We start from the raw sequence: 27620 nt of genomic DNA, 5'->3' as shown, positions 1-27620 counted from the left end.
CTGCCTTGGGACATTTAGGGTTGCAGTAGGGTAGCCTTGTGGTTAAAGCGTTCGCTCGTCACTGGTTCTGGTTTGATCCAAAATTGTACAGTGTTTGAAGTAAATTGCTGGTGTCCCCGTCAAGTAATGCCGGAATATTGCTAAAAGCGGCGTTAAACTCCTCCCACTCACTCACTTATGTCAATTTACTCGAAGTATTGTACACTTAAACACATAGCATTATGATATCAAAAGAAATATGTGTTAAAGTAGAGGCATGTTTCGCTCTAGGTGGTACACGCCCAAACAATAAGTACACGCTGAGGGCTATCACGTTTCTCCTCTCCTCGAGGAAACAGTCAGTTGGTAACCTTTGTGTTTCGCAACACCGTCTGTGTGTACGCCTAGTCTTAAGGTTGTTTTTCCTATCGATTCGTTGAACCTGCTGGAACAAAACGACATTGAACGTGATATCAGCACTGGAAATGATCAAAGCTTGCACAGATAACGCCAGCAACTAAACCCAGTGAATACAACTGCGAAGTCATGTTATCAAAACTATCTCTATCATTGTGTGACAAGGATTATCGTGTTATGTACTGCTTGTGTGGGGGTTCAATATAGGTTGGTTTAATATTCCAGCTATATGACGGCGGTCTGTAAATAATCGAGTCTGGACCAGACAATCCAGTGATTGATATCATGGGCATCGATCCATACCTCCATCAACCAAGTCGGCGAGCCTGACCCCTCGATACCATTAGTCGCCTCTTCCGAAAAGCATAGTCGCCCTTTACGGCAAGCATGGGTTGCTGAAGACCTATTCTACCCCGGGTCTTTACGGGTCGTTAAATATAGGAGACAGTCAGTACACATGTTTAATGAAGACGTATTTGGAAAACATAAACTTCATCTCCATGTATTTCGACAGCCCCCTTTCATGTTGTATATAATGCAATTTTAATATGTTGGCATAGGTTCATCCCTTACAATCATACGCACATATTTCTTGCAGTGACACCTATATTTAAACATTTTTTTAGTTCGGGGGGCTACAAATGTATATTACATGTATTGTATTCAGTGGATACAACGTTGTATTTGTTTATTATAGACGGGATATAAATGTGTCCTTATTCGCCAGGGTTGTAAAAACAGCAAACCAGGTATTGCACGTAATCAATCTTATCGGAAGCATCTTGTAGCATTGACGGACCTCAAGAACAAACTATGAGTGTGCCTACACCCTGTTACGCAAGTTTGAATTACATTTAAGTACCTGACTGGCCGTTATCTTAATTCCTGAGGACGCAAGCTTCACGCCTTTGCAACTTTGAATGTAATATGACTACACCTGCTCAGTTTCAATTTCGGCCCAATGACAGTAAGCATTGTCTATTGACACAGCAACAGTTGGGTCAAAGTGACCCACGAATGAATGCTCCGCTACTGACCTTGACTTACTTGTCGTGAAACGAATGTATTGGCTTGTTTTAAATTTCCCGATAATCTCCCTAGCCCTCAGGCAGGAAGATGTACCTTCGTATTGGCATGTTGACTTTTTAGATTGGAGCCTAGTTGCCGCACGATGCTTCTTGATATTGAAAGTTGTGTTTGGGAAAGATTAAAATCCATTTGGGGTTTGTCGACAGGGATTTATGCATCAGTCCATGTTCATGAATCACTACTAAAAACATTTTGATGTCAAAGATAAGTACGTTTTACCTCCAGAACAAGATCGTAAGGTTCGAGTCAATTGTCGTGAATCACAGTCGGGAACCTTTTCACAAAGTTTCATAAGGCTATAAAACTTTCAGATTGGACTTTGGGAAGTTTGTTTCTTTGTTTGTTGTTTAACACCACACGCAGCAGTATTCCAGCTATATGACGGCGGTCTGTAACTAAGCCATCGATCCATGCAATTGAGATACGATGACATGCATCAACCAAGTCAGCGAGCCTGACAAGCATAGTCGCCTGACTTTGGAAAGTGTATAGATTACGAGAAAGAGAGTGTATGATTGACCATGGTACATGTTTTTATGAGATTCATTTGGGTTATTATCGTGCGTTATGATTTATATTAGCCTAGTCATGCTGCTTGTGACGCGTTGTCACGTCATTTTCCCCCATACCAAGATACCTGAAACATTAAACATTTGGGGGGACCTCCGGTGTAAGTGTATGTGTATGTGTGTGTGTTGTTTAACGCCGCACTCTTCAATATTCCAGCTACATGACGGCGGTCTGTAACAATCGAGTCTGGACCAGACAATCCAGGGCTTGATATTATGAGCATCGTTCCGCGACGTCGGAGTACGCCATCAACAAAGACCACCCACTTCATTAAGTCGCCTCTTTAAGCACCAGGTGTTGGGGATCTATTCGTAACAAAATCCCCACGGTTTGGTTTAAGTGTACAAATCAGCAGGTAATCCATGAAAAGACAAGAGTGGTCCCCCCTACATAACATATTTATAGGCCTTATATATCACGAGGTTACACTTTTACCTCTCTCGTTATAACATAATCTTTATTTATTGTGCATTGTGAACATGCGCATGTGTGACTGCCTTGTGTAATGGACTCCGACCTGTGATAAGATTACTGTGTACCGTCACATAACATATATTCATGCACACTTTGCGTGATAGGCCTTTGAGATCTTGGACAAAATAACAGAATGTGAAGGGTAAGTTTGAAACTTTTAATTTAATTTAATTCTTTTCTTATGTTCTTTTCCTGATTCTGATGCAATTATTTTTTTAAATATGATATTAACTCATAATTTCAAGTTCATGTTTTTGAAGACTTGCCTCTTAAAATTTGGACCAGTGGTATTTTCTACTTTAATTGCATATGATATGTGTGCATGCGACATCAAACAATACTGATAATTTTACACATGTAACGGATGTCAGAAACTCGATATTCAACTCGGGTAAGCAATATATGCTGTCACAACTTGTGGATAATTTGGATGTCATCAAGTCTGTACATCAAGACTGGCATCAAGTGCGCATTTTATTCCTGTTACTGCGCTATCTGGTCCATAACTGGCTATCGAATAATGTGATGTCTCTACGCATGGGCGTCCATTACAAGATGATGCTATTATTTTACAGATCCTAATTTATTAAGGTTGACCTATTAATCCCGTCCTACCCGTGAAGATTCGGGGTAGAATATGTCTCCAGCAACCCATGCTTGCCGTAAAAGGCGACTATGCTTGTCGTAAGAGGCGGCTAACGGGATCGGGTAGTCAGGCTCGCTGACTTGGTTGATGGAGGTCATCAATCCGTATTGCATGGTTCGATGCTCATGATGTTAATCACTGGATTGTCTGGTCGAGACTCGATTATTTACAGACAGCCGTCATAGCTGGAATATTGCTGAGTGCGGCGTAAAACAGCAAACTGTCGTAACTGCTTTCGGGCGTCAAGTGCGACCCTATTACAGTTACTAAATGTATTGCCGTTCCTGGTCCTTGTGGTCAATTACGCCAAGACATTGCCACTCGCCTTGTCCGCCGCGGCTCGGCTCCGTCAAGGAGTGATTGGACTAACGACACTTACTCCACGTTGTCTCTATCAGCATACATACTCACATAATAAAGAAACGCAACGCAGGCTTTATACTCACATAGTTTTACTTACTCTCAGCCCCTCTATCAATACAGGACAGGATCAGACCGACCAGACTCGTCACTAAGTGGGAAAACTTAGAACGATCGGGATTCAACTCGATCGATTGCAAACCGCGCTCGCCTCTCCTAATGTTGAAGGTATCATTTTATAGTGTTCGGGCCTGGCCTGTCTGTCACATGTCACAATACCTCATTCTGATTCGTTAAAAGTTAGATCTGACCATGAACTCATGTGTGTCGTAATCGGAAAAATACAGAAGCCTACGTGCCAGATTTCTCATGTCTCTATTGACTTGTGACTCGCATCCGGAAGCTCCAAATGAAATATACCTTGAAACTCTCTATTTGTTTCATTAACTAATGGACGATAGCCAGGAACCAATCCAATGATAATTATGAAATGTCCAGAATACACTTGTGATAAATGTGAAATGTCTTTTATCTATTGATTCCTTTCAAACTAAAAGTTCTGTCACAAACTATATCTAAAGCAACTCCCCAGTGCAGCTATAACGGTTACCATTTTCTAATGTTTTTGAGATGCATTTTTAACCTTATAACAAAACCAACCAACCAACCAATTGCGTTGCTCGATACTCATGATATTAATCACTGGTTTGTCTGGTCCAGACTCGATTATTTACAGAATGCCGTCTACGTCATATAGCAGGAATAATGCTGAATGCGGCGTTAAACAACCAACCAACAGCCAACTGTCCCATGGCCACTTTATCTGTTGACCTGTGCCCTATATGGAGTAACCCAGCTAGAAATTACATCCGAATTTACACATACATGTTACGAGAGTATGCATCTTAATTCTTTCCCGTGTCAGGGGGCATTTCATCATACATTACTTGAAAGAAATTGGTCTCTTTAATACATTTTAAATATGTATGTGAATAATTAAATACTTGTTTTTAAATTTGGTGTGATGCTATTATGAACTGACATTAATGAAGGCTCTGTCCAGGAGGTTAACGTAGCGTAAGATTAATGTCCCCCTGTATGATACGTTATCCTATCATAATCGATGTAACTATCATCAACCAGTGTTTTGAAGCCAACTCATTGCTGAGTATTTTTAAATATTGGCTAGCATTGTGCACAACCACCAGTAGCTGAAGTGATGACGTAAATCCTGCTGGGGTATCATGCAGGAAGCGGAAATACTGTAAGTCCCCATGATCCCCAGCGAGGTGGCCTAGCTTTGGTTACTGGTGGCCTATAGCCTGCGTTTTAAAACTGTATATATAATATTGTTATGCTCAAATATGTTTCATAAATTGTTTCTAAATATAACTGTGCATACATGACTCATATTCAACTTGGTCTCATCACTATATGGCTGAAATAATGCCGATACGACGTTAATTTTTAACTATCATGACGTGAACCGAAACCTGGATAAGTGGAAATTATACCAAATTACATTAGGTCAGCACTGGCATTGAACACAAACAAGGAACACATATGCCAAACTATTTCATTTTTATTTTGAAGAAGACATTTGACAGCATGCGCTTATTATCCAGAATATATTTGCGAAGTTAGCAAGTTTAAATGTACATGTTTATTTACATCATGACATATCCATGAATATCATAATTTGTACAATGAAAATGTGTAACGTCGCTAACATGAGATTGATTTCAAAGAAACCTTCTTCTGCTAGAATGTACACCATGGCAATGATCATACCAACTTGCTTACTTGGCTTGTTTTATTTTCACTGTACTTGTTATGTCATAGTATTTGAAGCATCTCCTTAAACGATTAAATGAATTAGTTTATATAAAATCACGACAAATGTGAAAAGTGATGATGGTACGGACAATGATGCTGTGGTAAAACCCCTTTCTTAATGGAAAAGCAGCACTCTGCAATATTCATGCTGTGTGACCGCAGTCTGTAAATACTCGAGTCTGGACAAGACAATCCAGTGATTGACATCATCTGCATTGATCTATGTAAGTGTAACACGATGACATGCATCAATCAAGTCACCGAGTCTGACCACCCGATTTCGTTAACCGCCCCTTACCACAAGCATGGTTGCTAATTTTACAGTTTTGTGCACAGCACGTGTGTTACAAAAGGGAAGGTGTTCCTTAATTTGATAGTTAAATGCACTTTCGGTTTAATGACCAAACTTTCAGTTTCTTAACACACAAGCTGTCACGTATCAACGAAAGGTTGATAAAAATCAATGCGGCGAGGGCGATGCAATTTCGAAAGTCAACAATTGAAAGTGTGAAGAAAGATATACACTGAATAGACATAGATTTCGAAGCATTAATATTTAGGCAAATAAACAAAATAAAAATGTAACAATTATGAATCATTTGGGATTAATGAAAGTAATATGTTACATTGCAAAAGTTGATGACACATTTTCATTGTGAACGTGTTAAAGCGTCCTAACCTGCTATATATGTGTTAATGTGATCAGCCTCAGTGATGTAAATTGATCACATGAAAGGTTGAATGTATGTGTGAGACACAAATGAATACCGACGTTGATACATTATTTTCCAGACTGTGAATAGCCGCCAAGCTTCCTGACTTTTCGGATTATCTGTCCCGATTAAAAGAATCGTTTCCACCCCAAATCATCGGCTTAGGAACAGCTATTCGCGATTAATTCAACACATAATCCATTGTCGTTGTAAGAACCTTTATGAGGGACTGATTGGGAAATTAATGACGTGTCGGCAACATAGAGGCGACAACAAAGAATACATAAATGTACAGTTAAGCAGTGAGCTAAATGATCCATATTCAATACTTTACAAGTTTGATGAAAGTAAAACCTATCTACAACGATATAAACTACAACTCAACCATGTAATGTATACACATATCCACAATGTATTCTGCACGAAATAGCAGGGAAAGACACTGTCAGTAGTCCGTTGGTTTGGGGCTAGTGAAGATGTGGTGATTTTAAACTACAACAAACTGAAACAGAACCATGCACATACTCACAATATAAAAAATTATTGTGTCTTGAGTGTGCCATGTGGGGTGTAAATGTTTACAGCCCAACGACTTGTGGACTTTCGTTCAGCATGAAATAAAAACGCTGTGATATAAACCAGTCGTTGTTCAAAACGGCAATAAGAACACAACCCATTCACCCAAATGGACTTGTACATGTAGTGAAGGCGAGGATTAAATTTAATTTGTCTATGTCAATCAATAAGAATCAGGAAAAGTATATACCTATTTAATGCTATATCTTCTGCAGCATATTTTAAAACTCAAATTGATAGAGGTCTCTGCGGAGCTGCAGAACTGTTCTGTCGGTGAACCGGAGATAGATACTTGACAATTTGAGCTGGCTTATCATCCAGGCCATCATGCGCCATGTGTGAAAATGACTGGGCATATCCAGAATGATTTCCTGTTGTAGGCTGATCACGGAGCTTCGTGTTTGCTGCGAAGGCCTGAATGGGAATGTCTGCACCTTCACCTTTGTGATTGTGTTGCGGCTCAGATACTGCGCCAGTGCCGTTGTTGCTGATTTCACAATATGTGTGTAGAGATTCGTAGTCCGGAGATGGTGTTTCCGTCTCACCCACCGACACAGTGTTCCAGGTTCTGTCATTGCGCTGGTGCCACCTATTTTAGACAAATGAATGATATGTATATATCTGTCTATTTGTAACAATGAAGTTACCGATTAACAAGTTTGGGGTTCAAGTGATACACAAATTATGACATGTTGACAAGAACTGGCTTCCAGAAATCATTCCATACCACCAATCTTATACCAGTAGTAGGTCAATGTGATGACCAGTTACTCATCACATTGACCCACTAATGGTATAAAATTGCCATCATTTGTCATACGTTGGTATTCATCTGGTGTGACCAATCGTGACGAATGGTTAGCCGAAATGACATTTCATCAGGCTAATACCTTGATGATGACATATCAACATGCTAAATTCATATCCCATGGCTACAAAGGAGATATTCATCATACATTAACCCTGACAGTTCAAGTACTTCATGGTTTTAAAAACAACGTGTGGTGTCGGAATGCAGAACACAAGTAGTCACACGCTTATGTTAAAACAATCCCATAAACATGGAGTTTCTTCATCAAGAAAATATCACAAGACACAAACCTTTCTTAATACATAATTGTTTACGTGGCTATCGTTTTAAATGTGATGCTTCTCTCTTTGGCTTGGTTCAGAACAATCTATTTGAGTTGAAGTAATCATTCATTGTTCCCTTTCGTCCATACTAACCTTCTACTGTCCATTCTCCTTCGAAAATAGAACACAGATGCCAGCAGGATACAAACAGCAAACACCACCGCAGCTGTTAGAATTCCACCAAGGAAAGCATACGAAGTTGATCCTGTTGACAAACAATACAGTGAAATCCCGTTAGTCAGGGAACTATGACTGAAATGCACAGGCTTAAGGTGTATATGTATATATGTTTCAAATGGAAATGACAGGATACATCAGACATAAAACACAAATCCTAGACACTATATTTAAAAAAGTGGCAGAGAGGACTGAGACAGGCTGATAATAATGACGTTATACTCGACTGTAATGACCGTGATCTTAAATCATGAATTGCCAGACGGTGACAACTTTATGCAAGGTCTGAAAGATAATTAGACAATAAACATATACCTGTATGTAAATCTATTAAAATTATCTTACCTCCTTCACATACGTTCGTCGTCAAACAGTCTGGCAAGGCACAGTTGATAGCACAGTTATGCTCACATCTGAAGCCACTGAAACTAGCCTCGCATCCTTTGATACACGCACCTGTCTGCTGATGACACATACCATTCAGGCATGTTTGACACCTGTGGTCACAGAACTCCCCATAAGAACCATTGATGCATCCACTGATGCAGGAACCATTGTCAGAATGGCACACAAGACTGACACAGTTGTCAGGACATGGTATACAGTCTTTCCCATAATATCCCGGTACACAACCTTCTGTACATGATCCAGCAGCATCACATTTACCATGCATACATTTGGAGTTGCAAAGGAAGGAACAGTTGAAACCATACCTGCCATTAACACATCCGTGTGTACAGGCACCATTCACTTTATTGCACTCACCAAGACAACTGTTGGTATTGTTTGGTGCTAAACAATCGCTGACAACGCTGATCGGAATGGGTTGACAATATCCACTGCACACCTTATCACAAAATTTGCCATAAAATCCTGGTACACAAGCATGTTGACATCCATTGTTACAGGGCTCCAAACAACGGTCGCATGTATGTTCACAGTTCGGTCCAGCATAAGGCGGGGCACATATGTCACACCTTCCTGTAATCCTGTTGCAGGATTTGCATCTACTTGAGCAATTCTTGCAATTAGAACCGTAGTAGGAACCTCTGCACCCAGAAACACAGGCTTCATCTGTCTTACAATATCCACTATGACACATGTGTGGACACTTTGTACATTCGACCCCCGGGTTGTCGCATGGGTCAGTGCATTTCCTCCCCTGATACCCTGGTATACAACCTGCCGTGCATACTTGAAGACCTCTCTCGTTTAGCGTACACAGGTTCTTCTTGCAGCCGCTGCTGCAGAACGAACTGCACATGAGATCGAAATATCCGTCCTCGCACCCAGTAAGACAATGTCCTATAACCTCATGACAGTCTGAGCAGTGTTGATTCCCTCCACATGGTGCAGCTGTAATCAGTAGATTAATTTGTATCATAATTATGTATGTTCATATGGTGAGATGCATGTAACAATTGTAAGAATTTTCGTACAAGTTGCATGAAGTAAAATAAACATATAGAGTATCCCACACTGAGGCTGCATGGCATATTATACTGATTCTGTTACATTATGTGACACCCTTAATGGGATCTCTATATATCATCAGATCCAGCCAATTGCGTATACGGTTTCTATAGCAGAGATGCTTACCCTAGAATGGCCAATTACGCCATTTTACCCCAAAATTAGTAGCTTTCCATAGTAATAATAGGTAATTGGATTGTACTTCCTATTTCTCACTGATTCTTGGTCAAATCTTATAATGTTATCCATATGTCTACTGTAAAAATTGTGTATCCTCGTTAGTCGTATAAGGTTACTGTAGAATCTGTCTATTTCATGATTTCACAAAGGGTGACGACAATGGTTTACTATTTCGTTTGAGGCTGGTGTATTGATTACGTTTTCGTTCGTGAAGTACGTGTTATTCGACAATAGTCCAAACCTCCGATTTAATTTCTTCCTGGTTGCTGATCGCACAAATAATGTCTGTGCACATTGCATGCGATAGAGTAAATTAAAACAACAATAATTATAAATATATAACGTTAACGCAAGGGAGTAACAAATCTCGATTATAAGTAAGACTTTATTACACTTATTGAACAAGTACACGTATTTTTCGTTTATTTGGTAAACAAATCATCACATCTAAATTCATGGTGATTTTTCGTATCAGTTACTCTTACAACGACCTCTCAATTACTGAAGTGTCGTAAACGAACATGTTTACATATTTTATGATTCGCCTTTCAATTTGAAAAGCACCCATTTGTACGTGGTACATGTATTTGCATATTTACAGACACAGTCTTAGGATATCACACCTTGAATATCCTTTCTGAAACTACTTGAATGAGGTAGATAATTACCCTTTATAGGGATCCCAATATCAGCCATCAGAATCAACAGAATCATCTTTGGCCTGAAAATAAACACAAACAAGTAAATAAATCGCAAATGAGAAATAGCATTGACGAAATAAGATTAGTCAGTAAATTACGTTACATTCAGCAGAATTAGGAAACATCTGTGACTTACATTGCACAACAAATATCCCGGGTAAAGTATTGTCCTCTGTCGTTCCCAAGTACAACCTCTGCAGGCAATGTTGGGTTTGTGTATGGCTCAGTTTCCGCGATTAATGTGATTCATATGCTGGAGTTTACAATTCAGGTTTTAGTAATAACTTCCTTCCTATTTGGCAAGGACGTTTCAAATCCTATAAACTATAATACCATACCAACACGCTACTGACATCACCCGTCAACGGTATGTTCTGCAGAGTCCACGATTCATGCTCCTCAACAAATGCGGGGCGGTCGGGTAGCCTAGTGGTTAAAGCGTTCGCTCGTCACGCCGAAGACCTTGGTTCGATTCCCGACCTGTGTTCTATAAGCGGCGTAAAACCATACTCACTCACTCAAAAAAAGCTGCCTGCGACTCGTTTTAAAGAGTCTTTATACTGAATAAATCTGAATTATAAGCTGCTGAATATGTGACTCGTTTCTCTCGAAGGAGCACCGGTTATCATCGCATATGTTGGGAAGTTTGATTTATTTCGATTGATTTCGTATTTGTCTTGAAAAAAGACAAAATATTTCATAAACATATTACCTCACGTACCTATTAAATACATATCCAGTATAAGGATTTAGTATTAGGAATAAACATTGGATTTAGAGAGCCTGAATACATAGTGTTAGTTCCTAATACAGGATAGTAACCACCCCAAATCACGAGCGTGATGGCGTCTTGATCATATACTGTCATAACCTGAACATTGCAAGTTTTCGGGAATGTGCGTATTAATATACATTACGTCAGCAGACCGTTTGGACCCGTGAAAATCCGGGGTAGAATAGGTCTTCAGCAACCCATGCTTGTCGTAAAAGGCGACTAACGGGATCGGGTGGTCAGGCTCGCTGACTTGGTTGATGCATGTTATCGATCCCAATTACGTGGATCGATGCTCATGCTATTAATTACTGGATTGTCTGGTTCAGACTCGATTACTTACAGACCGCCGTTTGTAAACACCGAAAGTAGAACCTATCTGACCTTTCATATTTGCATTTTTATCCATAAATAAGCCCAACTTATCGTTTTTTCCTGCCAAGAAACCTACCCATTATTTGATAAAATAAAATATAGTTTTCTACTCCTTGCTTACATGAATATGGCAGTCTTGATAGTTTGGGAAGTTTTGGGATGGGACCGTTTCTAGAATGTTGGCTGTACTCTCAGAAGGGCGACAAAAGGGCGATCCGAGGCATTTCGACCTAAATGTGTCTCATCTCATTGCCAAGTGCAGCTTGGGGTACGCATTTGTAAAACAAGCAGCGTCAAATTCAAGAACTGAGTGACAATAATCAGTAGACTCGATAGTGCACTTACATGATCTATACAGCCAATTATATATTGCTGCTCCGTTTTCTAACATTGTATTGCCTGTGTTTATTGTTAACCAACAAATGCTTGTTAGTATATACTTCATTGATTATTCATTGAACTATTATGTGGTTATGTACTGATTTCACAGTCTTGTTCTGTACGTACTAATATCTGGGTTAACTTTTACGTTTCAATTTGAAAGATTAGTACACATCATAACATTGGCTAGACTTATGTCAAGACTGCTCAAGAAAAATTGAACTGTCATTGAGTCACATAACAATGGAAAAAAAACCTTTCACTTACAACTCAATAAAAATATACTTATTCTGAAATTAAATAATATATCTCTGATATATACTGAACCGCAAAAGAAACGTCACCATGGATAGATATATAAGATACCTTATTTGTCAAAACACTGTAAACATTCTTTGAGACATATTAAAAAGATAAGACTTGGTAAAACTGATCATCAAGGTTAAAATTAAAGTGTCAAATGTTCTTGAAGTGAAACACAACACTAATCTCTGAGAAAATGGCATCACAAGTCAGTATCTAGTGTGTCCGCCATGTGCATTGATGACTGCCGAGCAACGTCGATACATGGAATGGATGAGGCGGTTGATGAAGGCCATCGGCACTTGAGCCCACATTCTGAGGAACGCCTAACGCAGTTCAACTGCAGTTGTCGGTCTTGGTTAGACGTCATTCAGCCGTCTTTGAATCTCGTCCCACAGGGGCTCAATGGGATTTAAATAGGAACTTAGGGCATGCCACTTGCATGGTTCTAATGCCATTCTGCTGGAGGAAGCCTATTGTTGCTCTCGCAGTGTGGGCACGGGTGTTATATCATGCTGAAACTCGTGGTTGAGGCGACGTGCCAAATAAGGTATGGCATATGGTCTCAAGACTTGATCAATGTACCGATCTGCTGTGACACCATTGCCTCTCCCTGGACCGATTTTGAGATACAGTAACGGCTCTCGTCTGAGAAGAGGACTCTTATCCACTGCTGGTGGCGCAAGTGCTGGTGCTGTGTTGCCTACTGAAGACAGTCCCGGCGATGACGTTGTGTCAGAATGGGTCCTCGGTGTGGCCTGTGACAGTGGAGGTGTCTGCGCGTCAATCGTCGACGCGCGGTTTCCGCACTAATGTGTCACACAATGTGTCCCCATGGTCTGTCGAGCAGTTTCCGTAGCAGTAACAAAGCGATCTTGAAGATGCTGTCGCACAATCTGATGATCCTGACGTCGGGTGGTGACCTTTGGTTTTCCACTACGTGGTCGGTCATCTGTAGTGTTGGTGGTCTGGTACCGTTGCTGGAGCCTGTATATGATCCTTACGTGCACTTGAAATGCATTGGCTATTTGCCGGGGCGATTTGTCCAGCTTGCAATCGTCGAAGGCCTTGGCGTCGCTGATATCTTGTCAATCTTGGCATGTGGTAGCAATTCAATAACAAATGGATGTTATCCGATATGGGGGGATTTTTATAGGGCATGTGCATTTCAATTTGCACGGAACTCACGTGCATCGGGTTACCCTGGCCGTTGCCGTGTTGCGTTTTGGCGATCGGTTTTATTGTCATCTGCTTTGTTTTTTTATTATCAAATTTCATTTTTACGGACAAGGCAATGTTAAATTTGAGAAACTTTGACAAAAATTACTAAGATATTTAAATGACAACTTTTCATGCAATGTTACTTGAGGTGACGTTTCTTTTGTGGTTCAGTATATAATCATGAAGACATCTACCCGACTTTAAGGATGTGTTTCTTCATTTACATGTGCATGTGCATGTTCACGCTTGGCGCACAATTTGGATGTTTGCGTGTTTGTTGGGAACATGATACTTACAGACGTGTGTTTTTAATGTGAATATCACACAATTATTGTTTAGCTATCAGGTTCACTGTTTTTCTAACACTTGCGGAATGGTATCGATGACATGCATCAACCAAGTCAGCGAGCCTGACCACCTATCCCATTAGTCGGCTCTTACGACAAGCATAGTTGCCTATTACGGCACGCATGGGTTGCTGAAGACCTATTCCGGCCCGGATCTTCACGATGAGTGATTCAGAGTATAAACATAATTTTAAGGAATGAGGAGAATATGTCGCGTGCATCATGTGACCATATTATGTATTGCACGAACGTAACCGACAGTTTCCATCCTTTATAAATGTGACTGAACCCGGATTTCATGCCAAACATTTTTTTCTTTGCAGGCCAAAAAGCGAAAAGCTAAACAATGCGGATACCATGTGCTTGACGTGTCTACTTATTGCTGTTGTCCTATGTGAGTAATTATCATTTAAGTTCGTCCTATTTCAATGCAACCAACAACAAGCACGTTTGTCTTCTCGCCGTAGGTGTCGGATCTTGCCGTGCAGATTAATGTCTCCCATAATCATGTGAGGCTCGATTCGTACTGATATGATCTTTTGATTGTCTGCACTTGCATTTGAGACTGTTGGATGCACCGAACTGGTGAACGTTTACGATTCAATGCGGATATACAACTATGTTTGCGTTCATTCATTTGCAGTTGTGGCCGATGCTGATCAGTGTCAGTGGGGAAAGTTTGGTCAGAACTGTGAACGAAATTGTTCCTGTAACTGCGCCCTGGTTAAAAACAACACAGCAAAACACTGCAATAAAACAAGTGGAGAATGCTCGGAAGGATGTCTTCCTGGATGGTGTGGTACAGACTGCAAAAAAACGTGCAGCGTCAACTGTCTCAACCAAATATGTAATCAACATAACGGATACTGCACCCTTGGATGTCAAGAAAACTACACAGGACCTCTTTGTTACATTGCCAAAGGTACATTTCTCATTACACAAGAAAACTTTATTTCTTACTCTTCGAATGCTAACCTTTCAATGACGTGAATTATCAAATGAAGTCAGTTAGGCTGGCATCCTCATGTAAGACCACAACAGAACCCATGTAAAGGCAACACGCCAGAAAGTGGGAAGGGGATCAGATGACCTTTTGTAAATAGGGTCGCGCATAGGAATACGGTTTTGTCAGAATGATACGCAAATCACCTCTCTTAGTTTTTATTAAATAATCCCAGGTATGACGTCATGTATATGTAGTTTATACTTGGGTTTCTTTCTTTGACACATCATGTCAAAGATCCATATTATCCTCGAGTTCATTGCCCATGAAAAAGTCATCCTTGTGGAAGAGCTGCGATCTGAAAATGTTGTGTGACCTCCGTATATGGTCAAGGTCACAGTGGAGTCCATTCGTAATTTGTGCTCGCTATTTTCACTTGATTATCTGTTTCTGACTCAGGTCTCAGGTCTGTTCAGGTCTTATGCACGTAGTGGTTAAATCATTTACTTACGTATGACAAGTGATGACATTTGTAGGTCACGGAAAGCTATTTTCAATAAGTTGCATACGCGTATTTATTTTGGAAAATATGTGGTTCCTGAATATATCAGATATATGTCCTTCATAACCCCGACTAACATTGATGTGTCAAGTCAAGAGTCAAGAACATCCTCCATGTCATAGACAGAAAAAAATATCAAGAGGGATTAAGATAGGTCATTGGGAGTGTCAAAATTTGAGTGATCTGTGTGCAAGGTCGAGGTCACAGCGAAGGTAATTCGTAACGAAATGTTTGCCATTATCAAGAAAATGAATTTTTATGCATATATTATGTAGTAATATAAGCATTTAGTAGTATATATGCTATTTAAATACGTATTATTAACAAGTGATGGTCATCTAATGATCTGAGGCGCTGGTCACTGTGACGAATGATGTTGTCATTTTTGTTAAATAACCACTTGGAATGTTCTTTATATATATGAAGATGTCTCAGATGTTGTCAAATTCTCTCTCCAAAATCATTCACTCAAAAATGTATCACGTTGATAAACTCATGAAATATTTAGAGTAATTTGATGATATTTTGTCCACATTATCTCAACTGAGATGTCATGATCATTCAGTTCTTAAGCTTTTGAGCAAAGGTCACTGGGATGGCAATTCTGCTTTTTGTACTGAACCATGTTCATGGTCATGTTTTCAACTTGAAGAATTCGAAATAAATCATGTGATTGGCTGATATTGATGATCAATGTCATTAAACCGGAAGCGATGTTGTTAAACCAGTAGTGCTCTTATCTTTTTTCAAGATAGGTAGTTAGCATATTTTGAATATGAAAAGATTGTATAAAATCCCTGAATGTGGACACAATTCACCATCAGATTTCAGCAACCCAGACGCCTGTAAGTGTGATTCAAGTGAAACTTACTTGGCTGTGGCCCTTGGAGTGCTAGCGTTGTTAAACGTCATTGGTGCTGTGTAAGTATGTGTGATGTATATATATTATTAACATGAATATACATGTCTCGTTTCAACATAAAGTTGTCAACAGTTAATTAAGATAAATTCACTTTGATATCTTGTCAATGCATTCCCTGTATTGTGAATGCATTCCAAGTATCTTGAGACCCGTGAAGATACGGGGTAGAATAGGTCTTCAGCAACCCATGCTTGCCGTAAAAAGGCGATTAAGCTTGTCGTAAGAGGCGACCGCCGTCATATAGCTGGAATATTGCTGTGTGTGGCGTTAAACAATAAACCAACCAAAACACCAACCCAGTATCTTGAATCGTTGCCCTTGCTGGCAAATCTCTGATTTTCCGACAGAGCAACGATCACATAGAAGGAATACTGTTTTACAGAGACAGCGTTACAGAACATTCTTTTGTGTTGTTTGTATCAGGTGATAGCTGGAGTAATGTTGTGGCTTAACCAACATATACTCACATCATTCCGTTACTATATGCCAGGTGAAATTTGATTTGATCATTTTTAAAACTGAATTATCTGAGAACTGAAAAAATGCAAATAACATTTTCAGTGTATGGTGTGTGCGTTTCATACGAAGACGACCAACTTGTAAGTACTGTAATTATTGTAAATGGTTAACGATATGTTGTTTGTGGACAATCAGATACATAACTTCATAAATATAGTGCACTGCAGCTCACCTAGAAATATAAGTTTAAAATATAACTGTAAACAATATACTAGTATTAGGCTGTCAGAATTGATATCCAAAGATTTTCTCAACAATTGCAGAAGACTAAATGAAAAATGTGAACCAAGTGCAGTACATAATATTTATTAATCTGCATCCACGTTGGGATTCTGGCTAAAAATAGGTCCTCAGCAACCTATGCTGGCATTAATGGTCGACCAAATGGATCGGGTGGTCAGGCTCGGTGACTTGGTCAATCGCTGGTCACTGCATCGAAGGTGTGGTTCATTCATCTCTGGATTGACTGGTTAAGACACGACATCTTTCACGGAACATTTAAGTTGCTGTTTCTGATCGAAGGAAACAGTTCAAATTTTAAGTTACAATAACTAAAAATATCACAAAAAGAGAAACATCATATGTTATATAATAGGAAACGTATATGTCATTGTGGCCTTTTTCGAAACTATTTCAAAACCTTGAATAGACTATAGGGTCATCGTAGTTGGGAATATGCATTCCGAGATTCTGATTCATCAGTGCAGGGATTTCTTGAGACAAGTTGAATTAACTTAGAATCTCAGAAAAGAACCAAGTTCCATTCTGTCCAAACATTTTTCAACTTTGAACACCACTATCCCGAATGACAAACTTAAGGAAAAACTTAATTCCTTCATGGGACTTTTGTTACCAAACGTGGTGAACACAGATAAAGTATAACGTATCTAAATTCAGAGGTTCAGGACAATTTGAGAAAAATGAAAGCAATTGCCCTCTGAACTTTACTGAGAAAACAATATGTGAAATGCTGGACATCTTCTTTGATAACATCTACATAACATTTTGGGGTAAGACATTTAGGCACCAATTGTGCTCCCCTTCTTGCGGATCTGTTTCGAATTCAATTCATTATGCACATAAATCGGAATTTCACACCAAGGTAATTTGTCCAAGAAGTGTAACTCAAGCATCATGTATATCCATGATCTGATATCGTTTAATAACAATCAAATAGCCACTTCCCTTCCAATGATTTACCCATGACGAGTGACGAAACACTCTCCGCAAGAGGGATCACTTCAAATTTTCCAACAGTCAACTTTCACTTCCTGTCTTACAATATGCCATCACTTCCAGCCTTTGGTGTCTTACATTTCACATCTTTTGAGATACAATTGAGCATAGAACTCTTGCTCAGAGCTTGTTTTGATCAAGGCCCTAGTGAAGCTTTAACAAGTTTTATGGCAGACATGTGGAAGACATTTCCCATTTTGTCAGTGACAAAAATGATGTCTGATGCAATTCCCTATTTTGACTTGTACTATATGTTCCCGTTCTTTTCATGCCTTTGCATGTGTTTGTGACGGGTGCAACCGATGGGCAGGATACGCTCACCTATACGCGAACAGCTGGTATTATTACTATTTGATAGTGATTTATAAACACTTGATCATGATATAGTCGGAATCGTACAATTGATGCTTTATGCAAAAATGTCTATTGGATATGTAAAGGGTTTTGTTACTTTATTTAGAAACCATAATTTGGTGAGATAATGTAAGTCAGAGATAATAAAGAGAAATCGGACATATATCACTTTCTTAATATTTCAACCCATGCTTTATCATTATATGTAAAGTTTATACTGTATGTTGCAGATACAAAGAAGCCAAACAAGAATCCAGTTCTTGAAGCTCTGAGACCTCAACCTGGTATAGAGTTAGAAGTAAGTGAATATTTAGCTAGTTATGACAAAGTGAGGTAGAGACTTGAATGTGAAACGTGAACAACAGTGTATTGGGGTCATTTGGAAATCAAATGCTATTTGGTGAATGGATGGTTGGATCATGTTTCCGTATTTTGAACTTGACATGTCCGTTATTCAAGGCATCATCAGGATCGGTAGAGGGTGGTTGACTTATGTGCATTATGTCCGATATTCAATAGGGCAGCCATATTGAAACCATTTTATATATGGCTATAAGAAGAAATCTCTGTTCAGAATGTAATACAATTTGTTGGATGTTTAGCTATAAGTGGGGTTTAACATAATTCTGCTTTTTGTGCTTTTTGTGATGTTGTAAACAACAAACACTTTCAGCTCTTAGGAGGATAGTTGAGCTGGAGACAGTACGTGTTATACAAGTAGCTTCAACAGATGTCGCCGATTATGAGAAAATTCAAAACATACAATTACTAATGACTCTGTTGCAGGATGTTCCCACAACTTAACGTTTGCTGTGTACTGACAGGTTTGTATGGTAGGCTTCTACGACCTTTGTCTAATACTTTGTCTGGGGTATTGCCGATGAGGCGTTCTAACCTTAATTCTGTAATAAAACTTTAAAACGTGTGCTGAAGGTAGTCAATAGGGTTTCAAAGGAACAGTTGATTTGACAGCGCATCACCGCGGATGTTAATATTAAAAGGAAAGTACTTCTTTCCAAATCATCGTTGGTAGGCACATAATCCAATAGCACCTTCTTCATAGATAGGTTATTGTTTTATAACCTAAGTAGATGTGGCACAATATAAAACAACTAAGGAAATATTGTATAATTTCTAAAATCCTATATCTCCACTACATGTTTGCTGACGAGGTACATGAAGCCATGCTCAACACTGAATGCCCACCGAATGTGCGACAAACGTAAACTGTGCATGACACATTTCCGTCCAAGTTGTCCACAAACTTTCAATGCTTGCCATATATGCATGTAAAGTTCTTTGGTGCCTAGATAAATGTGACAAAACCCTGTCCATAAGAAATCTCTGCCAAAAGAAGAGTCGATTGTACGATTTCCACAATATCATGAGCATGTGTATATGAATCACTATGAAATAGTGATGATACCAATGTTTGAGCTCATATATGCCATAGCTTGACGAAAGTAATGTCAATGAATTCTGGTACATGTTATGCTTGAGACGTGTCCGCGAGCTGAAACAATTGTGAGTGATCTACGTGTAAGATTCAGGTCACAGTGAGGTTTACTGAATGCTTATTTCCGCAGATTATGTCTTATGCATGCGGTGCATATATTTTGTGAATGTTTATGTACAAGCAATGACAACCTTAATAGGATATCAATAGTTAATCACGGTGACCTACATTCAGTTTGTAGTATATGCTTTATTTTCATTGATTCATTGAATTCTCTCTCAGGGATTTTTTTTGTTCATATACTTGATAAAAAACTGAAGTAGGTAAATGAAACATGTACCCCAGTTGCTTGTTTGCTGATGTCAATTATGGCCTATCTGGTTCAGTCTCAATTAGTTATGGCTGAAATGTTGCTGTGGTATATAATCGAGTCTCAACCATACACTACAGTGATTTACCCACGCATCGATCAAAGCTATTGTGATATGTTTACATGCAGTAAATAAGTTAATGCGAGCCTGACCACCCGATCTGCTTAGTCGCCTATTACATGTGTGACAAGCATATGTTGCTGACATCTTATGTTCTATACGCGGAAACACCACTGGTTGTACATCATGTACAATTAATTAAGGAAATAACTTGCTGTCATGAACTCTAGTTTTTATTATTGACCCTTTTGTGATTCCAGATTAGAAGGTTACAAACTAATAATACTTGTTACAAGCTGCAACTAGATCAATCCGGCGGGCAGGCTCGGCGTGGAACGTTAATCAATGTTTAGTCTGGTCCAGACCCGCGTATTTGCAGAATATTAACGTGTTAATTTTTACATTACGTTCGTAATTCCAGTTTCAGTTTGCCTCAGTTCAATTCTAGCTTCCCCGAGTTGTCGAAACTGTCTATTTGGAAAGTGTGACCAAGACGGAGTATGCACTGACGGATGTGAACCAGGATTTACCGATATATTTTGTCAACATCCGTGTCAGGAGACCTGTACTAATGGTAGATGTATGGTGGATAATGACACAGGAAAAACAATGTGTGCAGATGGATGTGTTGATGGGTTCTGTTACCCTGCATGTAAGATACCCTGTCCTGAAGGTTGTCTACGGTGTAAACGTATGCTTTGCGAGAACTGTACACTTTGCGAGAGTCATTTATATGGAGAGAGTTGTCAACACTCGTGTTTGGACAAATGTAAAGGATATGCATGTAGTATTCAGGGAAACTGTTCACAAGACACGTGCATGGGTGGTCGTTATGGCAAATTATGCAGTAGCTCGTGTAAACCTAGGTATGAGTCATGTCATCAGGAAAGTGGACATTGTGTAAAATGCAGGCGAGGCTTATTTGGTGATGACTGCCAGTATCAGTGTTCTCAAGAGTGTTTAACAAGAGAAGAGGAAAGCTTCTTTAGGTGCAGGTCAGGATGCAATTTGTGCGACATACCGCCCAAACATGAATGTGAGCATTTCTGTTTCTTTTTTCGTGTACAAACTTTATGTAATATTTGTTCTAATTGTGAGATTCATAAATTATTCACCCGTGAAGATCCGAGTTAGGATAGGTCTTCAACAACCTATGCTTGTCGTAAAAGGCGACTAAGGGGATCGTGTGGTCAAGCTCGCTGACTTAATTGATGCGTGTCATCGTACCCCAATTGCGTGGATCGATGCTCATGATGTCTATCACAGGATTGTCTGGTCCAAACTCGATTATTAACAGACCGTCGTAATTCTGTTGGAACATTGCTGAGTGCGGCGTTAAACACAAACACAAAACTTTCAAAGCCATAACTTATTCGTAAATATTGCGGATACCTCCACACTGACGAAACGAACTCATGGGGTTTCCGGGTAATACTACTGGTCACGTCTTACGACATGTATAGATTGCTGAAGACCAATTATATAGTATTCCCCTTTCTAACCCATTTGAACAAAACGGAATTGGAATGATCATGCCAAGGGTTAAGGTCATCCTGGTTTATCCTGGATTTTTTAACAGCTTAAGTCGGGGCGCATTTACTAACGGACAAAGAAACTTCATCTATTATGCAGGGAGAGAGTGAGTGAGTATGGTTTAACCCCGCTTTTAGCAATATTCCAGCAATATCACGGCGGGGGACACCAGAAATGGGCTTCATACATTGCACCCATGCACCCCAACCGACCGCCCCTTTAAAGCAGGGGACGGGTCCGAAAAAAATGCATAAGGTTATGGTATTACCCATGTATGTGTTTCTGTTTGCAGCAAAAACAGATTTGGATTATACAGAAATGGAAGCAAAACTTAAGACTACATACGGACTATGCATAGCTCTCCTTGTGATTACTGCGACAAGCCTATGTCTTAACATCAAGTAAGTTGTAACGATAAATGCTTTCTCGGACTACATACTTGTGTACTCCTAATTTCACAAATCTAAGAAACATGTTTTTACAACTTTATTCTGTAATAAATCACACACACATGGTTGCTGTGTAGTAGAGTGTCATAATTACATTCATCATGGCAATTGTTTGCCAGTACCAGAAAGGTTAGATGTTGATACCTATACAAATGTCTGAATAATGGGCAGAAATTACCTTTCCTCAAATGTTCATGTTCAGAAGCGTAGAATATCCTAACCAATGATGACCATCCAATCTGTTCAAGAAGTTCGAACACCAGTGTACATGATATTTGGTTTATGTGCTGGATAGCCCTTTGGAATGAATGCCCATGAAATACTTTTCACTGATATTGAAGGTTCAGATCCAGTCTCAATTCCGTGCACTCCAAAATGTAATATGTTCATAATACCGTGAACAAGCTTTAGCGATAGTCAATGAAGCTTAGAACATGTCATCTTTTAATTGGAAAATGTCATGCGTGACATAGGTATGTAGTCAAGGTCAAAGTGATATTTTTGTCATTTACATTATATTTCTGCATGTGTTGTTTACGATTGTAGTGGTTAAATCAATTGAAGAGCAGCAGAAGCTTTTTTTGTTATGTTTGAGAAGCGATGACAATCGTTTGATATCAGTGGTAGGTCACGGTGACTTACTTTCAAGGGGAAGCATATGCTATGTTTTCGTTGTTACGTTCATTTTCTAAAAGAAAACTAACAGAAGCTGTTAGAATTCTCCGCCCAAAAGCCATCAGTCAGTCTTGCTTGACAACGGTATAAGGATTTATACCGAAACGTCGCCTTTACAGTATTCAAGAAGTTGTTATCCATAAATTGTGTCTACTTTGTCATCCGTCAACTTCTAAGAAATGCGAGTAATGTATAGTATGCATCTACAAACGTCTTGAGTATATATATATCAACACACATTGTTCAAAGCATATAACCTGATGAAAATGTCGTACTCCATGAAGAAATCTTCACACATTATTATATTCGGTAACATGAAAGAGTCCATGCATATATTTCTTATTGTTAAATGGTAACCATACGATGCAATCGGTTCAAATTTCAAATTCGCGCGGATTTAGCTCCAATCCAATACCTTCTACATGAACGAAAAATGTTTGAACTACAGTAAACAACGATTATAACGAACCAATGGGTACCGCTAATTATAGTTCGCCATAACCGTTGTTCGTTTAAAGCATATATGCAAAGTATATACAGCAAATGGACGGGACCAAAGAGACAAGTTTGATGTACCCGTCAGTTCGTTATAGGCGTGTTCGTTATAAACGTAGTTTACTGCATTGCAATAAGTTTATTCTCTTTCCATTGTTTCATGAATCGAGCTTGTATCATACAATGATATTCTGTGAGCATTTATACTATGTTTATCATTTCTTGCAGAAATGCATGCCCATGGCCATGTGGAGGATCTAAAAAGTACAGGTATTTCAAGACATATTTATATCGCTTGAAGATTACCAGCCAATTACGAAATAACCAATATGTATCTCATATCGTGGAATCTAAGTATCAAGTGACATTCTCGAATCACGCTTCCTCAGAAATTATCGATTAGAAATGTACAGTAATTATAAAAGTCTGTAATTGTAGTCTAAAACGTATATTACCCACCGCTACGAAGTGGGAAGGGGATATAGGAATGGGTGCTGTCCTTTTGTCTTACCGTCTGTTCCCAGGCGACGTTTCTTTTCTGGAGAAACTATTTGACTCGGAAACTATTTGACATTCGATTACGAAACTTTGCATATTCATCAGACACATGCTAAACTGGTGCCTTTTGATGTTTTGATATTTCCCAAAAAATATATTTGTGTTTCATTTGGCAACAACCCAGACTTAGACTGAAATACGCGTAGCATAACTCGGAAACCATTCATAATTTTAATATGAAACTTCGCATTTTCATCAAACACATTTGGTATTTCTAAAAACACATACTTTGGTGTTTCATTTGCAGCAATGACGCACAGTTTTTGTTATGGCGTTACCCTCCCTTTCTCCGTGTATATTCACTACTATATTACAAACACAATTCTGATGTCACCAATTGCGAGAAAAAAATATAACTATGTTTTCTTGTTGACATGTTTGTTTGCTCCGTTTGCTTACGCACAAAGTATGAGAATTATGACGTGTTTCATGTCATAGACAAATTCATCTGCCAGCCGGCGAAAGAACACGACTGTGGTTGTTTTCAAACATCTGCTAGAATTCTGGGGTTTTACATGTGCTGCTGTGTCATAAGTCTTTTCTGGAACTGAAAATAAAACCATCTCGTCGAAAACCACATCTAAATGGAGATTTCATCAGTCAAGAATGATAAAATGCTGCAGAATGTTTTTTTTCATCTGAATTACCCACTGGTGCTGATGATAGCTCGGGTCACAGTATGGTTTTCAGAAAGTCATATGTTTTCTTCTATGCTCAATCCTTTGGTCTGAAAGTAACAACGTTTTGGTAAAGAGAACTCATGGATTGTGTAGTATTTGAAACCTAAAAAGATGTTACTGATTTATATCTACTTGCTCCACGCGAGTTAAATCTTGAGCTGGAAAGGCTTCACGAAGGGGAGAGTATATCTTATACAACCATTCACCGGAATTCTTGTGCCGCTATTTTGATGGTGACATGGGAGTTGTGCAGACCTCTAAGGATCCCCAGAAAGATTTGGGTAGACATGGCGTAATTGTTTAAAGGCCGCTGTCGTATAACAGGAATACTGCTTTGTGGCATAGGCAACAAATACACACTTACTTTTTCATACAAATTGTGTGGGTGGCGACTGTTACCGGTTGGGCAGGACTTGCATCACTCATTTTCAGCGATTCATTCATACAATGTTAACCACTATTTTGCCTTTACAGCCTCCTGGAATTTGTTTCGGTCGATAATAGAGACTGATTGTTCTCTGACGTATTTCATGGAAAGTGAAGGTAGAAACCCACAGTGCACTGTTTCAGTTACCTAGACAGTTGACAGAAATCCAAGCAGCCATATATGTCTTATTCACGCCAAAAGTGTGTCTGAGAAGATGGCAGCTATCGATATCCTTGAAGGAGTGTGTAATGATGCATTAGTCCAGACATCAAATACTGCTCAAAGAGAAAGGAGGGCGATTCTCTGCGAGCTCTGTAACAATTTAGGCATCACAAAACTCATTAGTCATTTATTGCAGTTCATCTCTGTGTGAGGATTAAGTTCAGTGTTGCCAAGTGCCGCACGTCAGATGATGTCCGACTTCTTGGAATCCTCTGGAAGAACTCACTGTTTCAAGTTATGTACGCCCATGATTGTAAATAACAACACAAGATTAAAGAAATTAACAAATCATATTGAAATACGCAGTCTTAGGTTAAAGGCAATACACTGGGTCAAACTATGTGGCATGTAGGAATATTAGACAATAGTTCAAAAGTCCAGTATTTGTCACAGTTGAATATCTTGAATGAGGCACACGATCTGTTCTTGAGTCCAGGAATCAGTGTTAGAAACAGGCAGAAAAAGTCAGTGTTTTCCGAATCACGGATGCATGTCATATCGTAGAGGGGGCACGGGTGGCCCACTCGTCTAAGTCGCCGCGATTCGCTGTACATAGTTGCATCCCTTTGGGAACGCCGGAAACCTTCTTCGAAGTCTGAGACCTGCATCACTTTTGGCTTTCCTCCCACATTAAGCTGACACGCCGTGATATTAACTGGAACTGTTCAAAGCAGCGTTAAACACAACTCACTCATATATTTCTGTGTAAAACAATATATACAATATATATATATATATATATATATATATATATATAGAGAGAGAGAGAGAGAGAGAGAGAGAGAGAGAGAAACACCCAATCTGGCAGGCGGTTTGCTCAGGCTTGTCCCATGTATGCAATTGACAGTGACTTGTATGAGTTTTGAAATTTCACAGATCTCAAAAGGACAAAGCTATTTTATAAGGATCAATTCATCGGGTTATTTTACAAAGATCTGTTAACTGAATCGTTTTCAGACACGGATGCATCAACATTAACTCAGAAATTATTATTTATTTCTTAACTCCTGTAAAACACAAATAAAAAACGGCCCGAAAATGATACGCCTGATAAATGTAGACTTTAATGTGCACCAAATAAATGTGATCAACATTATTAATTTTTAAAAATTTCTAAACAGTGATCTTTGCTGAAGTAAATCTACTCACAAAATTGGATTTGCTGCTTACAAGCATGGGCTGTGTTGTGTATAATTGACCTACAGTATATTGTTTTGATATCAATTTACCCGAATGAATGAAACAAGTTATCCTTTTAAAAGGTGTTCCTTCTATTACATTTCTCCATATTTGAGAGGTGTTTTCGTAACGTAAACATGTTCACCTTTGATCTAAATGAAATTTACTAGTTATGTTTTCTCCAATTTTTACAAATATTCTGATGGTATATTATTTTCGAAAGGTTAAACTAATGCAATTGTGGCACAAATAGTTTAATGTTTGATAAGAAAAACCGTACGTTAATTATATCTTCTCAAATTGAGAGAATTTTTGAAATGTATGACGATTCTTGTTGAAAACAAAACATGTAAAACAATACCAATTTCAATTGCGTGCTTTGGGCAAAACACTTACCTGCCCATTGCGTGAAATGAGCAAGCTTGTTGCTCATATTGTGAAAAAAATGGAGAATTATTTAACTATTGCCTATTGCATGCAATTAGAAGATAATTGTTTGGGCAGTTGCACAGATTGGGTGTAACATACACATTACAACACACTTGTTTGAAAGGCTACCTGATGAACATTTTGGACTCCAAGAAGGAATCACTTATTATCTTCGGAAATATGAAATAGTTCATGCATATCTTTGGTATTTTAGAATGGTAAATATTTTGTACAGTCGGTTCAAATTTAGCGCTGAATTTAGCTCTAATTTAATACCTGCCGTATGTACTAAACTGTTTGAACTATAGCAATAATTTTGTTCTGATTCTATTGTTCCATGAATTCCGTTTGTATCATATACTGATATTCTGTGAGTATCCATACCATATTTTAACATTTCTTGCAGCAATGTAGTGCAGTGGTTACGTGGAGAACCTGAGGATGACAGGTAATATTTTAATTGTCATAGCTTTTTGAATTAAATATGATATACTGTTGTACAGTGTTTGATGAATCCTAAGCATCATGTGACATTCACGGTTTTCAATAAGAAATCACAGTGTTGAAATCTAATCACAAAGCTGGTTTAAGTCACGAAAATACACTGGCACAATGGTAGTCACAGTACTGAGTGACTACTACACTCTTCAAAAAAAGAAACGCATAGGTGTTTTGAGAATTCCAATTAGATTTGTTTTCCCAGCAATCGTCATAAAGACAATTCTTATGTTTGATTCCCGTTAATCATGTCATATTTGTTGTGCATTGCCCGCAAACACATCTCTAAATGTTTTTTTGTAAACGTTTATAAGCAAAAATGCAAAGG

The 27620-nt window shown here is 38.8% G+C and overlaps 1 protein-coding gene across 3 annotated transcripts in view; it reads left to right on the top strand.

Moving 5' to 3' along the window:
• LOC139448582 (multiple epidermal growth factor-like domains protein 11) overlaps window positions 1-27620 on the top strand; it is a 52572-nt gene that overhangs the window by 1847 nt on the left and 23105 nt on the right. Inside the window, exons 2-10 of one of the 3 annotated variants that reach the window (XM_071230152.1) lie at window positions 14048-14118; window positions 14368-14646; window positions 16054-16150; window positions 16713-16750; window positions 18491-18558; window positions 19047-19084; window positions 21973-22081; window positions 23528-23569; window positions 27201-27242. In XM_071230152.1, coding sequence (XP_071086253.1) covers window positions 19048-19084; window positions 21973-22081; window positions 23528-23569; window positions 27201-27242 — 230 coding nt within the window. In that variant the 5' untranslated portion in view covers window positions 14048-14118; window positions 14368-14646; window positions 16054-16150; ... (1 more) ...; window positions 18491-18558; window position 19047. Of the gene's footprint in view, window positions 1-14047; window positions 14119-14367; window positions 14647-16053; window positions 16151-16712; window positions 16751-18490; window positions 18559-19046; window positions 19094-21972; window positions 22082-23527; window positions 23570-27200; window positions 27243-27620 lie in introns of those variants that run through there. The other 2 variants (XM_071230151.1, XM_071230149.1) reach the window with 2 other exon arrangements.

The sequence above is a fragment of the Haliotis cracherodii genome, unplaced genomic scaffold (genome assembly GCF_022045235.1).
Source record: "Haliotis cracherodii isolate W230 unplaced genomic scaffold, xgHalCrac1.p SCAF_7, whole genome shotgun sequence".
In the NCBI taxonomy this organism is placed as follows: Eukaryota; Metazoa; Mollusca; class Gastropoda; order Lepetellida; family Haliotidae; genus Haliotis; species Haliotis cracherodii.
This window is presented reverse-complemented; position numbering and strand designations above follow the sequence as displayed.